The sequence below is a fragment of the Globicephala melas genome, chromosome 18 (assembly GCF_963455315.2).
Source record: "Globicephala melas chromosome 18, mGloMel1.2, whole genome shotgun sequence".
Taxonomy (NCBI): domain Eukaryota; kingdom Metazoa; phylum Chordata; class Mammalia; order Artiodactyla; family Delphinidae; genus Globicephala; species Globicephala melas.
The window spans coordinates 11,806,294-11,824,962 of record NC_083331.1 but is presented as its reverse complement, the minus strand read 5'-3'; the positions used below and the strand labels follow the sequence as shown (position 1 = coordinate 11,824,962).

The window sequence follows — 18,669 nt, the reverse complement described above, 5'->3', positions numbered from 1 at the left end:
TGGGAAGTGGGAAATGACTTTTTTTTTCTCCTCTGAATTAGGATTGCTGGGACCACTTATTTACCAATTATCACTTATCTTGTGGTGGAATCTTTTCATAAACACATCTTGCTTTCTAAATTCTTTGAAGAGAAGGTCAAAGGATTAGGATTCGGATTTGGATTCTTTTCAGGTGTTATACCTGTTACTGAGAATTTAGGAGGTTGCTTAAAATTTTTGGATTTCATGGCTAAGTATGTTTGTACTTGTTGCAATGTTGTTATTTGTTGCTCTGTTATTTACTTAGGAAACATTTTTAGCAATGAGAATAAATATTTTCGTGGCTCCAAATACAGTTTGCCGTGTTGCTTTCTAAAAGGGTTGATAGCAATTTATAGTATCCCTAGTGGCATTTTCTATTTCTATTTTATTTTGTTTTTATCCTTTGTCACATATTTTAGTCCCTTGTATTTTTGTAAATTATAATAGGCTTTGTACATTATATTAAACCACTGTTGTATTATAGGTCGTCTGTCTGTTTTCCCCTTCTTATTTTAGTTTCTCTAGTTTTCAGTTATATCAGTCTTGAATTAAAAAAAAAATTGGATCCTTCAATTTTTTCTTTATGTTATTTTTCTCTTGCTTTAAATTTGAGAAGTTGACATTTTCCATAGACCTAAAATACACATTCACATTTTATTTTCAGTAAGCTTATTTTTATGTACTATTATATAATGAAAGACTTCCATGGAAGAATGATATCCATAAGTGCCTTTGGGAATCCTTTTTCTTGCCTTTGATAGCACTATCAAAATCGTCTTCTTAAACCAGCACCTTCCAGGTAGATTATGAAGTGTTGCTGTGTATACTGAGATAGGCTCATAAAATATAGTATCCAGAAGGCAGTTTATGACATTTTATTCCATAAATAATATCTTTCGTGTAATTTAACTCAGTTCAGAGATTTAAATATATATTTGAATCTTTCCCAGCTTTTACTGTAACTCACAGTAGTGAATTTTAATTTCCAGAGTTTTCAATAAGAAAATCTTTACTCTGGAAAAATGAGATATATTACACAAAGCCCTCATTTAAGACACTTTTGAATATGCCACATTTGGAACTTAAAGGAATCCTATAGGTGGTGGGCAAGCAGCTTTAATAATGTGAAGAATGGAGATTAGGTCATTTTCAGACCGAGGTCAAGTGATGTCACAGCTGGAATTCACATGTCTCAACCCTTAGCCAATGAAAAACCTCTAGCAATGAGGAAAAACAGGGCAGACTTCTAGTATCTCCTAATATGAGATCTTGTGGAGGAGTACCTTCCTAGCTGACTGCACAGGCCTGGTTACCCAGGGAGCTGGTACCATATTACTGGAAGTTGTCCAGAGTGACTAAGAGAATTTCTTTTACATGCAAATTCTCTAATTTCTTTTTTTTTTCCCTAATTTCTTAATGGGAGCCCATGGCCAAGTAACATTAACTTTGCAGATTTTTTACTAATAAACTTTGTTAGAGAAAATTTATTTCCATACTTTAAAGAATAACAGAAAATCTAATAATTTAAAAATGCATATGTGATTTTTTGGAAAAAAACAAGGACTCTTTGGTACCTCTAAAATAATCTAATATGCTTACACCGAAATTATTCTATTTTCAAAAGTCCCCCAAATATTTAAGCCTTTCAGGGAAAAGTTACTATATTCTGATATTTTGGGAGGTATTGATTGGATCCAGACACAATTTCATGCTTCATTTTCTTACCTTCTTTCTTTTTGTTTGTTTTTGTTTTAACTGTTGTTTTCTTTCTTTCTTTGCTTCACAGCAAGTATTAGTTTTTTGGCTTTTTTAAATGCCACAGCAATTCAGAAAGATGCTGCTTCTGCAGTTCCTGCTGTTTGTTGGGCGTCTTAGGTACCTAGAGTATTACATTTCAAATTAAGGGTCAGTCTTAACATAAAAATTTTTGGCTCTAATAAACTAGAACAAAATTGTGACAGTGTGATAACCAATGAGCAAGTCATTATGTTTAGTGATTTCCAGCTCCACCTCCTAGATTTTGATGCCATTTCCTTTAAACCATCTATGATCTTTGCCATCTTGCCATCCTTGTCTAATTTCACCTATAGTAAATAATCCAAAAGTTTCAAAGCACATTTTGGGCTATTTTGCTCAAATATACTTTGATTTAGATAAATTAACTTTTATTTCACCGTGGTAGTAGAAATTATACCGCGAAACTCTGGGATGGCTTAGTGTGTAGAGGAAGCATGTTATGGTACTAATGAGAAGTTTTACTTTACCTTGCTATTTAATTTAATCAATTTATTTTTTAAATTGAAATATAGTTGATTTGCAATTTTCTGTTAGTTTCAGGTGTACAGCAAAGTGATTCAGTTATACATACATATATATCTATTCTTTTTCAGATTCTTTTCCCTTATAGGCTATTACAGAATATTGAGTATAGTTCTCTGTGCTATACAGTAGGTCCTTGTTGGTTACCTCTTTTATGTATAGCAGTGTTTATATGTTAATCTCAGGGTCCTAATTTATCCCTCCCAACCCTTTTCCCCTTTGGTAACCATAGGCTTGTTTTTTATGTCTGTGGGTTTATTTCTGTTTTGTATATAAGTTCATTTGTATCATTTTTTTTAGATTCCACACATAAGTGATATCATATTTGTATTTGTCTGGCTTACTTGCTATGATAATCTCTAGGCCCATCCATGTTGCTACAGATGACATTATCATTCTTTTTTATGGCTGAGTAATATTCCATTACATAAATATACCACATCTTCTTTATCCATTCCTCTGTTGTTGGACATTTAGGTTGCTTCCATGTCTTGGCTATTCTAAATAGTGCTGCAATGCACATTGGGGTGCGTGCATCCCGCTCCTGGGCATATATTCGGGGAAAACCATAATTCGAAAAGATGCATACACCCCAATATCTTGCTATTTTTGAATGGCCTGAAATTTAACACACATACCTCATGTCAGGTCTTGAACAAAACCTATCGATGATTCTCTAGTCAAGAATATAACCTATCTCTTAACTGTCTGCCCAGTTAAGGAAGAGATTAAACCCTGGCTATCCAGAGCCATTTGACCAAATCAAGGCTATGTATTTTTCCCATTCAGAACAATTACATTTGTTAATTTACAATTATCAATGCTATTAACACATTAATTAAAAAGCTAATTTTTACAAGATCAGAAAACGCAATCAACTTTAACTGTGTTATGACAGAGGCTACGTCTCTTGTGATGGGAAGAAGTTTGGAATTATGATTAAAATAAAAGTAGTCAAAATGAGGGTCAAGTAGATTTAATGCAAATATATTTTTACAGCTTAATAGAAGCTTATTAACATATGGAAAGCCATCTTGGCTTTTCCTGAATTCCTGAATAGTGTAATAGATTCTAAATGACAGCACTGGATGGTGTGTGATCTTGGATTTGATGACCACTCCTTTCTCTCACTTTAGTGTCACTTTCCTCTTAACACAATATCATCTTTGTTGGGAGTCTCACACCCTTCGCCAAGATTTTATTCCAGTCTCTGAATTCGATAAAGGAGGCAGAGAAGTTTCAAAGTGATAGCACTGATAAAATACAAGTTTCCTCTCACTGCTGTTGCTTGAACCAAGCCCGCATTATCTTCTCAAAGTTGTCATGCTTTCAGAAATTTTCAGTGTGCTTTGTCTAAGAAGATGTAAAAAAAAAAAAAAAAAAAAAGTTTATTTTGTCTTTCAACAAACCCATTCCATACTGTTATGTGAATACTTGAAAATTACTCCCTTTTAAAATTATTTTTTATTCCTAAAGTTAAAAATTTTCCTTTTTGAAGTGTAAACCACTCCATGTTTTTGTTTTAAGTTATTCGCTTAGTATATAAACTTCCAAATAATCAGACAATGACATATCTCCAATGAGCACAGAATTCTGACAAAGTCTGGTGTTGTCAGCTAAGGCCTGTGTGTCTTGTGGGGGGAAGCTTGGGGCATCCTCACATTGTGATGTATCCCAAGTTGAGTGGATCTGTGGTCTACTGGTAACCACAGAAACAATGAACACTTTACAGTGTTAATACCTGTTTAGTGGACAATTAGTGCAGTGCATCCTCTGGTGATTTTCACTTGTGTAGCAGTTTTGCATTTGAGATCACTTTGACCTTTTCTATCTAATTTGATGGTCACAAAAAACTGGTGAGATGAAAGTGGCCCCTGGCATAGCCTTCATCTGACAGGTGAATAAACTACCACTGAGAAGAGTAGGGGATGTGCCCAGGTCACACGCTGAGAGGCCAGGTCTTGAGCCCAGAGTTCAAGTTCTCTTCCCACCATGACATTCACACTGTCTCTCCACCAAGCCTTCAGAAACACTGCTCTTGTTGCAGCCCCCATGGATGTGTTGTTGATATCCACATAGATCTTGAGAAAAGCATAGTTGGGACCAGTAGTAACTGCTAAGTGACTAGAAAGGGGGTTTCCTAAACTGGTAAACGTCCCCTAGTCTTACTATTTGTACCACTTCTAGTGAGACATAATGCATAAACACACATTGGAATATGTTTTAAAAACATTGGCAAAGTAAATATTTGATAACATATATAATTGTGCTTTTCTATTTTTGAAACCCTGGTTCAGTTATTTTTATGTGAATACCTATTCCATGGCCTTGGATATTTGCACTATTAATTTAAAAATAGGACAAGGATTTAGATAAAAGTAAATGGGCTGTGTAGGATTAGTCCTAGGTTACTTTACCTGCAATTATGAAGGCTTTTTAGCATTTTTACCTATTCCCAGTTATAAAGACTTACTACCACAGAAAAAAAGCCATTATGAGATCTTTAATTTCAAAATGCTTTGACTTAAGTTTATGAAATGTGTATGCAGGATTAATCATTTTATAATGACTAATGGTACATGTGTTACCTTCTTTTTTATGTGATACATATCTATTTAATAGTCTGAGTATCTGTAATTCTTTTATTCATTCGACAAACATTGGGTACCCCGAGGTGCCAGGCACTGGTCTGTCCTGTGTGCTGGGCATATATCAGAGAACAAGGCAGTAGAAGACCCTGCAAAACAAAATATATAGTTTGAGTATCTTCATTAAATGATTCTCTGTTAAGGAGTCATTTTTAATAAAAAATTTAATTTTGTATATTTTCTTTTTTTCAGCTTTATTGGATTATAATTGACAAATAAAATTGTAAGATATATAAAGTGTACCTCATGACAATTTTACATATATATATGAAGGATTCCTCTTATCTAGCTGACACATTCGTCAACTCAAATATTTTTCTTTTTTTTCCTTTTTTTCTTTAGTGAGAACATTCAAGTTCTATTCTCCTAGCGAATTTCAATTATACTATGTTGAACTATATATCAAATATACAGTGTTATCAACTGTAATCACCATGCTGTACATTAGATCCTCAGCTCTTTTTCATCTTATATAGTTATATTTATTTTAAAGTCAGTTTATGAAGTTTGTAAGTTGACGACTCTCAAAAGTTTTTGTCTATAAACAAGTGTGACGTGTGTGTGGATCACTGTGCTTGGCCCTGTGAAGATGGAAGAAAAGGAAAGGAGTTATTCTGCTTATTTTTGGAATTTTACTTGACTTTACAAAGGGTTAAGCAAACACTCCCGTCAAAAAAAAATTACACAGCTATTTTTAGAAGCTGTTTTCTGATCCATTTTCAGTTTTTATTTTATCTCAGGTGGCAAATGTAGGTGCTCCAATTTTGAAGTTTTCTGCAAATATAAATATAACTGAATCCCCCCAAATAGTTTCTATTTTGAATTCAATTTCATATCTCTCTGAGGGCTATATTCAATATCGGGATTTCTATCACCAAACTGAAGATGATGAAAGGGAAGAATGATGATTTTTTTTCTTCCCCCAGAATACCAATCTGTTGCTGACAGAGCCAGATTAGAAGTCAAAAATCTGGAAATCAACTGTACTCCAATAGAAATTTTTAAAAAAAGAAGGCAAAATTCTCTTTCATTAATTATTAATCATACCGCCATTGTTTAAAAAGTCACAAGTAGTGCTTGCTTCTAAGTAGAAAAGGAAAATTCAGAGAGTAGGAAAAAGGAATTGAATTTACCTGAGTGTAAATTTAAATATGCTTCTCTCCTCCTTAGGAGAGAGTTATGTGTGTGGCTCAATAGAGCCCTTCAAGAAGCTGGAGTACACCAAGAACGTGAACCCCAACTGGTCCGTGAATGTCAAGACCACCTCTGCTTCGCGGGCAGTGTCCTCGCTGGCCACCGCCAAAGGGAGCCCTTCGGAGGTGCGGGAGAATAAGGATTTCATTCGGCCCAAGCTGGTCACCATCATCAGAAGTGGAGTGAAGCCGCGGAAAGCTGTCAGGATTCTGCTGAACAAGAAGACGGCTCACTCCTTTGAACAGGTTCTCACTGACATCACCGATGCCATCAAGCTGGACTCGGGAGTGGTGAAACGCCTCTACACCCTGGATGGGAAGCAGGTAAGGGAGGTATCATGCTGTGACCTTGACTTTACGGGCAAGAACCAGGGAGTTGGGGGATTTGTGCAGCATATGGTGGAGACCTGAAACATACATTTTACTGATGTTGAGGGACTTGGGTCGTTTAGTCAATGCATACATAGCTTTTGCCCCCAAACCAGTTCAAGGATAGAGTTAGCACAGGATTAACCACTGAAATCAAGTACAAATATAGACCTATGAAGCTTAAATGATTACTCAGAGATTTCTACTTTTCCAGTCATTCATTGCTTAACATAATGGTGCCTTTTTCAGCCATCTGTTTTCAATTTGTTTATATAGTAATGTCTTATCACCTTGAGCAGGACAGAGCTATAGAGGTAGACTCTGACCAGTAGAGAAAAATCTGAGTCCTTTCTTTGACCTAAATAATATTTCATAGTTTTATGTCTCAGTAATGCTCACTAGTGAGATTTATTTACATTTTATAGATTTTTATGTACATATCTAAGGAATGAAATATTTCCATCTGGGTGGCTTTTAAGAGGCATATTTCTAGAATATTATACATCTTGTATCAAAAACATAATTTCAGAATTACAATGAAAAGGTTTTCCTTTACTGTGGAATGTACATCAGTCAGTTTGGGTGAGTGGACATCTTAATGTGCATTGCTCAGATGAACTTAAAGGAAGTCTTGTGTGGACTTTTGCAAAGATTTGACAGAACCCTGATGGTGAGCTGAATAAAAGAACACTGATATATGGACAGAGGAATTTGCTGGTCATTCAGAGTTTACCAGTGTCTTTTGGTTTCAGATTATAGTTTTTAGTACACTGTATTTGTTTGAAATTTTGTTTTTAACATGGATCTGTCCACTTGTTTTTTAGAAATTATTTTGAGGGATAATTTGAATGATTTGTGTATAGAGTACATATTAAAGATCAAAACTAGATTCATAAAAGATTGATCTTATTAAGTAGAAGACTCATCCAGGTTCTTGAAGGCTAACACATGCAAACTTTATGAATTAGAAATAGATGCAAATACTAGAGAGTGTTAGTAATGAAAAAAATAGGGATGAATTCCTCCCCTGGGAATCCATTCAAATGCTCTAAATTATAAAATTCATTAGGAGAAAACGGAAGATCTGCCAGTTCATTTATATTCACCTGCCTTCTGCTTGTCTCATAAAACTTCCCTTAAGTGTCACGTGGATAAGGATTCTTAGGAAATTTCCAGTCTTCTAGATCTAAGAGGGTGTAGCCTGAATGTCACCAATATATCAGTGATGAAAAAGTCCATAGCTGCTTTGTGAATTACAGCAGCAATAAGATGGCAAGGTTCACATTTAAACACTTAAGCCCTTCAGTGGTTCCCTTTGTAATGAACTACTCAACCATCTTGTAGTTCTACATTTTTGTGATTTTTCTCAAGATGGGATTTTATGTGTTTTCATAAAAAGTAAAATTTACAACAAAGAATATGCATTGATAAATGTTCCTCCTCCCACCTTGCTTCCGAATTTTGGGGTTCCAAATTGCTACACACTGAATTAAAAAATTGGCTTTAATTATGTAAGCTAAATTGCCATCAACTGATCATTTGTTTATTCCAAGAATGAATTCCTAGAATAGATATTATGATGTTGTCAGTGGTTTTTGTCCTTTTAGGAATTTATCTAGTGTCCCTATTTTATAATGGCTGTTTTTGTTTATGAACCAAATTTAGGTCCAATCACCTGATGTGAAGCAAAGCCAATCTACTGACATTAGGTTGTGGTGAAGGAAGGTGTAGCACTTATTGCAGGGCCAAGCAAGGAGAACCGGCAGCTCATGCTCGAAAGACCTGTGGCTTTTAGGGAAGTGTTTTTAAAGGCAAGGTGAGGGACAAGGTCTCAGGGTGCATGATCAGCTCATGTACATCCCTCTGATTGGTTGGTGGTGAGGTAACAGGGTGGTATTTTGGGAACTAACATCATCAACCTTCTGGTTCCAACTGGTCTGGGGTCTATGTGCTGGTGGTCAGCATGCAGTTAACTTCTTCAACCTGATGGGGGTTTTAGTATCTGCAAAACAACTCAAGGATATGGCTCAGGTCATTATCTATAGCCCTTGAGGAGGGACTAAAGGTCTGTGACATTGTTTTATGGCTAAATTATTGTTATTTTGTCTTGCTTGATTGTCTTCCTTTGTTTCTGTGTTTTCTCATTTCTCTGATTAAATTCCCTTTGGAACTTGCAGAAGGCCTAGGAGGCTAAAACTTTTCTAAAAACAAGAGTCAGGGGACACAGGGGTCTGTCCCCAAAAGGCCCTGCAGGGTCCTGCTTGGTTTCATTTTTGCTGTGGTTTACATGTAAATAATGCAAAGTAATGGAAAAGGTCCAAGGTTTAATGTCAGAAGACCAGGATTCAGATCTTGGCTCAGCCACAGGTTTTTTACATTTTTAGCAAATCACTTAATGGAGTCTCACTATACTCATAAGAAAAACATGGATGAAATGATCACCACTATTTCACAGGGTGCTTGTGGGAGCAATTCTGATAAATAAGTGAAAGCAATTTGGAACTATAGTAATAATGACCGTAGCTTTATTGAGCATTATTCTGAATGTTTTGCACGTCGTAGCTTGTTTAATCCTAACAGCTCAGTTATTATCCCCACTTAACAGATGAGGATATTAAGACACAGAACTTGTTAATAAAAAAACATGTCCAAGGCCACACAGATATAAACGGCAGAGTTGGAATTTGAACCAGTCTCTCTCCAGAGCTTGTGGTCATGACCGCTGTACACAGCAGATTATAGTAGAACACCAGAGATGCAAATGTACGGAAAAAGAATTTTCGAGTCAGTAATTGGTACAAGGAATATCATCTGAAGGTTTTCTGCCATGAGTTTTTCCCCTGCAGTCATCCCGCTGACTATTGTATTCAGCTGTTTTCTCGTGGAGCTGATTCAGGTCGCCTTCGTGGCATTGCCTCAATTGTGGCATATTCTCTTCATAGCAGGAGTGGGAAAAAGCTGCAGAGGAACTGGATGGTTAAGTAGAAAGAATATGAAGACTTTCTGCTTGATTCCTTCCTCATGGACCCCGGGAGTCTTTAGAATCATTTCTGTTCAAAAGAGAAATCTGCCCCCATAAGCCATTTGTGAGAGGGATTCTTTGACAGCTTGGGCTGTGACCAAGGCTTGCTAAGCCTCTGAGAAAAAATCACTTCCCTCCAAGCCCTCCTGTTACGTGACACTCTGCCATAGGAGGGTGGCACCCTATGCTGCCACCATCTTACCCAGCCCATTGTGGCATCAGGGTCCACATGCTGTCCACAGGACATCACCCTTAAGATCACTTGCCTGCCTCTCTTTTTTATTTTAATAGTATAACTGAGCCCTTGTATTAAAATCCAAAGGCCAATAAAGCTTTTAAAGGTAATTTCTTGTATTGAGGAAATAGAATTGTTTAAATAATTAACAGTTTGAGTGCTTTGGATGAATGGGTAGAGAGGAAGCTATACAAGCAGGAATGGCTTTTCAGATTGCCTTTGGGCTGCCTGCAGAGGTATCCATGGGAAGGAAACTGGTGACTCTGGGATTTCTGATGGTGGAACAGTGCAAGCCCGTGCCGGCTGTTACATATGGTACCCAGAGATGGGGGCTGGAGGACGTGGACCACGTGCCCTTGTCACTCGTCCTCCTTGCTCATCGGCCTCTTGGCTTTGCTTTAAGCCCTAGCCTATGAGGTCATTATACAGCGCTTTTTTGAGGTGTTTTGACAGAGATGAGGAAATCAACGTATTGGAAGTGCTGCACCATATAGAAGACATTTTGCAGGAACATGCAGTTTCCCTGGATGGCCGTTGTGGTTCATGAGCGGGCTGTTTGTGAGTGAACCTTTTCTGATTATTTCAACTCCATTCTTTATCCAGTGGCATTGAAGCTTTGGTTAAAGGTTCCTGCAACCTTGCTGCCCCCTCCTCTCCCCTGTCGGGGGCCTCTGCTCACCAGGTGATCAGGCACTTTTGCCGGCATGCTTAGGAGGTCAAGGCTCTTGCCGCGTCTTATTTTCAGTGATGCATTTTTTATCTGGGCACTGATTAAGGGCCCCCAAAGATGGACAGAGGGCATTTTCTAGTTGAAGGTTAAAATCATATCCCCTTTCTCCATGTTCAGGGGTGGCTCTGCAGGGCGTGAGAGTCTTTTCCTCTTGTCCCAGTCCAGGCTCTGGGTGTTGGAATTTTTCTGTGGGTTAATCACTCACCCTGCTAGGAAGCTAATCCCAGAGGTCATTTGGAGTGTGACTCATTTTTAAATGATTAAAATAAGCCCAAAACGTACAAGATTTGCTGAAAAGATATACTTGCGTATCTCCTAATACCTTTTTGGAACAGCTAATCAGGCTGTCTTGAACTGCTTAGTCTTCAGCATCTGTGATTACTGGATCCTTGCTTAGAAACATAAACAGCAGCAAGTCTTAGAACACTTAGTGCCTAAGCAGGCAATTTATACTGTGCAGATCATAGATAAGGCACTTCGCAACGATCCCCCATTTCCCAACTGGAGTGTAAGTCATGAGAAACCAGATTGCTCTTTAAGTAGAAGATGTATTCACATCCCATCTTATCTAGTCTTTGACGTTGAAGATCTGTATAAAATAACAATATACTTTAGTATCAGAGGAAAAACTCACTCAGGGGTATTGTATTTATCTTACAGACGTTTCACATAGGTCATGCACTTTGTAAAATCCACCACTGCTGCAAGCTAGCTTGAGCAAACAACTTATTGTCTTTGTAATATGGAAAAACACTGGGACTAACTCAGCTAAAGTAAAGGTACTCATAAACTGATTTAGATGGTAAACTGAGAACAGGCATCATAGCTGCTCTCTTAGTCCATTAGGGCTGTAGTAACAAAATACCACAGACTGGGTGGCTTATATGCAAAATAAATTTATTTCTTCCAGTCCTGCAGGCTGGAAGTCCAGTATCAAGGTGCCAGCATGTTTGGTCTGGTGAGAGCCCACTTTCTGGTTTTGCAGTGTTCTCACATGGCAGAAGGGGCTAGGGAGGTTTGTGGGGTCTCTTTTATAAGGGCACTAATCCCATTCATGAGAGCTTCACCCACAAGACCTAATCACCTCCCAAAGCACCCTCCCTCCTAATACGGTCACCTTGGGGGTTAGGTTTCAACATATGAGGTTTTGGGGGACACAAACATTCTGACTAAAGCAGCTGCTTTGTAAAGGAAATCCCAGTTGCTGTCAATATATTAGTTAGTATGTCTTCTCAGTATCTTTTGATCATTGGTCCCCTCACCTGTTACAAACATAAAGCTCAAAAGATGCTTATAAATGAGTCATAATAATTGCAGCCGTTTACTTTAGGTAGGTAGTTTATGAGTTTATTGGAATGCAGGAAATGGTGATACCATGCATAGGAATTTATCAATCAGAAGTCACAAAATGGCCTTTGGTTTTTTTCCTTTTGGTTTTTAATACCTAATTCTAATCTGAAGTAAAAATAATTTGGTTCACGCTTGAGTTTAGAGAGCTTAGAATAGTTCTCCATGCAAGTTAAAGAAGTGGTACATATTACTACCACATCTGACCTTGGCTGTAGCAATTAATGAGTATAGAAAATGTGAAAACCAAAGGTTTCTGAATGAAAAAGAAGGAATTTAGGATGTGAAAGGGTTTGGTTGGACTGGAAAAGGATTTTTCTGTAGCTGTTGGTAACAGTGATGTGTGTGTGTGTGTGTGTGTGTGTGTGTTTAAATAAAAACTTCTGTGACAGCTCTAAGTTTTTTAAGCATATTTAAAACCTTTATCCTTGTTATACAGATTTTTACTCTTATGATTTGGTATATATGTTGTGAAAGTGCATGTAACACTTTTTAGTTTTGTTTGCAACTGATGTAAAAAACAGTTGATACAAATAATTTAGCTTTCACTTTAAAATGTCAAATTAAAATTTCCTGCAGACGCTCAGAGCACATGTTCAGCCATTCTCACGATTTGCCAGAGCTCAGAATTGCTGGGAAATCTTAGCTGTTTTCAGAGAAAAAGGAGCTTAAGAATCGTTACGATACTTCACTCCGGGAATTAAAGTGCCCAGAATGGAGTGTGTTATTTTACATTATGTAGCTTTGGTTGATACTCAGGATTTATCGGCTACACCTGTCCTTATGTAGGTTTTCATTCCCCCAAGTTGGGAAAAGTTAAGTCCTCGTCTTCCAGTCTTAGCGCCTCTGACAATGTAATTAATTATGGGTGCCTGCAGTGGCGTGTATTTTAAGGTTTCGATTGGCCTCAGCAAAAGTCAGCTTTCTGGAAATTGAATTCTGATTTGCTGTCAAATGAGTTCTGAGTTCCCCAGTGGCCCCCTGTTGAACTGAAGATGTGCTGAAACCCTCCCTCTGCTGGGCCGCGGGTGCTGGGGCACTTTCCCCAGTTGGGGGCTTTGGGATCATCTCCTGGTGCTGACTTCTGCTTTTACAAAGGCTGGGAGCCTGATTTGGCCTGTGAGCTTCGTCTGCCCTGAGGGAGCACGTTGGAATGAGGAACAGACTTGGACTTTCACGTCAGCTGGGCCTGAGCTCAGATTTCAGTCTGAAAAATCTAGCTTGATCCAGTTTCTCATTCAGGCCTGGAAACCTTAGTTCCCCACTTAAGTGATGAAGTTTAAAAATCCTGTATATTGAATTTACTTGTAATGAGGAAATTTGCTTACAGCTGTTGTAAGGTAAGCATAGGGATTGATATATGCAGTGATATAGTACAGAAGAGAAACACTAGTTTTTATAGATGAGTTTCAAACACATGGTTTTAAATTGATAGACTTGGGGTCAAGTCTGTCCTCTCCCCCTGGTCACAGTGAAATCTGCCCTCCCACTGGGAAGTTTAATTCTCTGGTACTCCTTCGTTTTCTCATATGTGTAATGGGACTGATAATAATGCTTGCTTTATACGTTGTCATGAGGATTAAATGAAACCATCTGTGTGACAAATTTAGCACTGTGGTAGGCACTTAACTATTGGTAGTTCTTATACCTGAAAAGCTAAGGGTAAATTGTTTTTTGTTTTTGAAAAACAATCATATTTTAAATGTGTTGAGGGAACTCACTATTTAAAGTTACCCTTTAATAATTACTAATCATATCTACCTTTGTAAATGTGTCTTTTCACATGAAAATGCTCCATGGTATAATGAAAAGAGCGTGGAAATTGAAATGAGATGCTTATAAGATCAAATCCTGACTTTATCGCGCATTAGCTGTGTGGCCTTTGGCAAATCAGACTCTGAATCTCAGTTTTCTCTTTAAAATGGCAATAAAAAAGCATACCTCATAGTGTTGGTGGGATGATTAATTGAGAAGATATGTACATAAAAGCCCTGGCTTGATATATGGTAGGTCCTCTATAACTATTAGTCCCTCTCCCTGCTGTCTTCAAGTTCCAGGCTTTCCTAAAAGTACAGGACACGTGGTTGTAGAATGCTGTCAATGTAGAATTGGTCATTTTGCATTGTTTCCATTGTCTGTATTGTAGCTAAACTACTAATGATTATATTTTTGTCATTCCATTTCTTGTCAGTCAGTTGTGAATGTAGCCTAGATATTATTTTCTTCACTATCTTCTTTAATTATACCAATCATTTCTTACAAGTAACTTTTTCACAAACCACTACACTAATATAGTAATATTAACCTTATTATTACTATGATTGGTTGAACACCTTCTCTGTGCCCAGTGCCATGGGCTAGTTGCCACATGTCTATCCATCTCATTGAATCATCACCACAGCTCTGCAAAGCAAGAAGCTGATTCTTTCTCAAGATTAATTCAAAGGTGGCCTCTCTGTGAAACATTTCCTGACTTCCCCGTGTAGAACTGACAGCCCCCTCTCCTGGGGGACTCTGTTCAGTCCTTTGTACTTTGTCCTCTGGTACTAACACATTGCTTCCAGTGTTCTGCAAAGCACAGGTCAAGGCCATTTAGGAGCTGGTTGGTCACCTGGGCTGTGCTTGTGTGCAGTCCTCAATGCTAGTGGTGCTCTCTGCCCTGAAACCGCAGATTGTAAGCGGCTCATTATGGCGCTTGTTTTCTAGCTCAGACACCTGCTTCGTTAAAGGCTCTAGGATAATTAAACAAAAACTCATCTGCTAATTTTAGAGCAGTTCCTCAATTGAAAGAACTTTTATCCCATGGGGAAACAATAGATATTCTGCTAGAGAATTTTCACCATCTGAGTCGGGAGAATTGCTCAAAATCTTCCTGACATTGCCTCTGCCATCCAGTGCGTAAAGAGGAGAGCTAATTAATACATTTTATGGATTTGAAACTTGGTGATAGGCCAATAAGAAGGTGGCATGAAGAGCATCTGGCCCAACTGTTGCAGACACAGACCTGCAGTGTTCAAGGGCGTTTGTGATGCTGAGTACAGTACGTTGCAGCACATTTTTCTGATTAGTTTAAATCCTTGAAACTAAATTAAATGAAAGAAGGCAGTTTCAGAAATTAAATGGAAATTTTAAAATCCAATTTTAAACCTGAACTGTGTTGTAAACAACATGCCATAGAAACAAAAGGACAGATGGGAGATTTATGTTCTAATTGGCTTTTTCCATGGTAAGATGAATGTATAATTGTTGTAAAGAATTTTGGAGCAAATGAGAAAATATTAAGATAAATTAAAATGACCTACAGTCTCATTGACAAGATGGCTCTTGTTAATATTTTGGCCTATTTTTTGCTTTTTTTTTTAAAAAAAAATTCAGATCCTACTCTGAATCCAATTTGGTTTCTCGCTTGTAATCTCACATGCTACTGTGTACACTCATGTGCGAAATGTCTTGAAATTATTGTCATTCCATCTCTAATTGTGTTATTTTATTGCCCAGTGTAAGATCCTTGGAAGGCAAGTTGTCCAGCGTTGCTCTTTTTTCTAGTAACTCATCAGTGGACCATCTCCTGACTGAGTTCTGACTTATGGCTGAGTTATAGAGTTCTAAAAGCAGATTGAGAGGCAGACATCATGTGGAGTAGTGACTCTTGAGATGTTATTCAATGTCGTCGGTTATTGGAGGTTAAAAGTGTCTCAGAATTCATTCGCTCTGCTGGGAATCTTCATGGAAAAAAATTATTATTGCATTTCAAAACCTGTCTGATTAAGTCTAGTATTGTTTCATAAATACCAGATAATTTAGGCTTTTTAGGTCAGTTGCAGCTCAATCACCATGATGCTTTTCAAGTCTCTCCCTGAGGGAGAAACACCAGGTAATTCTCTTTCTGTGCCTAATCACGTCTGCTTGTGTTATAATTGTTTGTGAACTTGTGTAAGACCAGAATGTCCTGGAGAAAGAAGACAGTACTATATGGACTTCTGTATTCTTGGCTACCCTTATTAGATGCTTAATATTTATTAAATGATGTTTCTTTTTTTTTTTTTTTTTTTTTTTTTTGCGGTACGCGGGCCTCTCACTGCCATGGCCTCGCCCCTTGCAGAGCACAGGCTCCGGACGCACAGGCTCAGCGGCCATGGCTCACGGGCCCAGCCGCTCCGCGGCATGTGGGATCTTCCCGGGCCGGGGCACGAACCCATGTCCCCCGCACTGGCAGGCGGACTCTCAACCACTGCGCCACCAAGGAAGCCCTAAATGATGTTTCTTGATTTTAACTTGTGGCTCAGATTCTGATAAGTAGAATCACATAAATGTAGGACTAGGAGGATCTCTTTGAGAGATCTTTCTACTCTTTCTTCTTCTCTACTTGGAAAACCATAAACTAAACTTACCTTGGCAGGTAGTAAGATAAAATCAATATTTTCTTTAAAAAAAAATCTCCTAGGAAGAAAACAATTCAAGGTAAGCATTATGTTGAAAAAGAAAGGGAGAGACATTTTACCCCGATGCTTTTTCATAGTAATACTATGGGAACTGGTAACTAGTTACACAACAAAATAAGTTGTAGAAAGTCCTGTATGCTCAGGTATATATTCCACCCATGTTCTTTAAAACCTTGTTACCAAGAGGAGTCGGAAGATGGCAGCAGTAATGCCACTGGTGAGCTCGTAGAAATGCAGACGCTCAGGCCTCACCCTAGACCTACTACTGAATCAGAACCTGCATTTTAACAAGATCCTGACACGATCCACATTCATATTAAAGTTGGGGAAGCACAGATCAGGCACAGATCAAGCACAGATCATACTGGACAGTATGAATGGAGCATCGGAATCCAAAGACCTAAAGACGATAAACCCATGCTGTTACTCAGTAGATGGACTTAAACATTAATTTTAGCTGACTTTAGCAGTTTTATTTGCATCTTCTCAGTGTCAGTACTAACATCAGACGGCAAGGTATGATTGCCATCAACAAAGTTCTGGATAGCAGCCAGTCCATTAGCATGAAGAGTGTGCCCCCTGCGATTTGGCCTCAGTGGGCTGCCTGTGTGTGGACGATGGATGACTTCCTGTAACGATGGATGACTTCCTGTAACGATGGATGACTTCCTGTAACGATGGATGACTTCCGGTTTGGAGAATAAATGAAAGTTAAGAGATGCAGGGAAGGCTGAACGATAACCATGGAAATGCTGATCCTGATGAAGGGCTTAATGTACGTGGTTGCCGCAGAGTCCATATGCATGCTGTTGGAAGTTTATCTGCATGCTCCCCTCGATAGGCCATACAAATTTAATATTCTCCTCATGGTCCTTCTGAATATCTTCCATGGGGAGGATTGAAAGTCACTAAGCAAGAGTTGGTTTTAGATCTCCAACTGTTGTCAGGCAGAGTCCCTGTGCATGAGAAAATTCTCAACATGGAAGATGTCCAGAAAAACACGGGGAAATTTTTAATGTGTGCAGGAAATGGAGGGGCAACTTTTGAAAATAATTTCTAGTTAGTATATCTAGGAATTTAGTGGCCAAGAGTCTTATGTATCACAGACTCAGCTGTTGAGAACTACAGTGGAGGGGTAAACTGGTGTGCAGTGATCACCTAGTAATCAGAATTGGAGTGGTTCTCTTACAGTGCAGCCTGGGAGGCTAAGAGACTGGGGAGATGTAGCCTGCTTAATTCATCTGTCCGCTGCCCATGACCGCACACTACGTAGGGCAGACGTGACTTTGCAAACAGCCACACAGTGCCCGGGAGCTCATCATCAGGGGCTTTTTAAATCTCTGGGATCATAGCTCCAAATTGGGAAAGAAAATAATAAACTCTAGAAATAAGTGGCATACGCAGAAGCGATAGAATGTTCATTTTTGTCACTGGTTGATGATATAGCCCTGGGAAAAAATAAAATTATGTATTTCTCAAGTCTTTTCTGGGATTGGTGTACTGGGAAAGGAATAAAGGGCATGCTGGCCATTTTTTGGTTGGGAACATCATTTTCTTTTATAGCAAAAATTCCTTTTCTCCTTTGTTTAAATTTCATGGCGAATTGGTAGACTTTAGCCACTGTGTATTTAAAAAGTATGTCTATTTATTAAACTTTTTCTTTTTTTTTCTTTTGCATTTGGCAACAGTTATTAAGCCATGTAGGAAAAGAAAGAACCTAAGAATATTGTGTATTGATGCCTCTGGTATACTTTCAGGTGGAGGAAATTGAACCTAATCCCATTATTTTATTGTGCGGTGCCCATTGTTGATCGTTGTCATAGAAACAAAGACCTGTGCCAGTGTCTGTCAGCTGAGCAGGCTATCCACAGATTCACCTTTGATTTTGCCAAATTGGATCAAGAATTTCACGTGGGTTCTATTGAGATGGTCCTGCTTTAGCTGTTTAATTCACATGCCTTCTAATATTGAGAATATGCATGTTCTCATAGATTTGTTAGGTCAGTAGACATCTATGGAGCATGGGCTTGTGCCAGGAGTTGGGAATATCTCAGTATTCCTCCATTGAGTAGGGGGAGGACTTGGAAGAATTCCTCACAATGGAATCCTAAGCAGCGGAGTCCCTTTAGGACCCCGTAGATTCACTGCTAGGGAAATTTGCATTCTCATTTTTGTTATGTTCAAAACGTAGGAGGTGATTAGTATAGGTAACCTTGCTTGAGGGTGTCCTTGCACTGTTTGGAAATGTGCCTGTCAAGACACTCTTAACAATACCTTTCATTTTAAATATCTAAAAAATATGTTCTACTTTATAGTTTAATTAATAAACACTTCTGGCACATT

At 38.2% G+C, this 18,669-nt stretch overlaps 1 protein-coding gene across 5 annotated transcripts in view; it reads left to right on the top strand.

The window, feature by feature from the left end:
* Positions 1–18,669, top strand: part of DCLK1 (doublecortin like kinase 1) — a 326,889-nt gene that overhangs the window by 14,538 nt on the left and 293,682 nt on the right. For all 5 annotated transcript variants that reach the window (XM_060288223.1, XM_060288221.1, XM_060288222.1 and 2 more), the window contains exon 3: positions 6,159–6,505. In XM_060288223.1, coding sequence (XP_060144206.1) covers positions 6,159–6,505 — 347 coding nt within the window. The remainder of the gene's footprint in view (positions 1–6,158; positions 6,506–18,669) is intronic.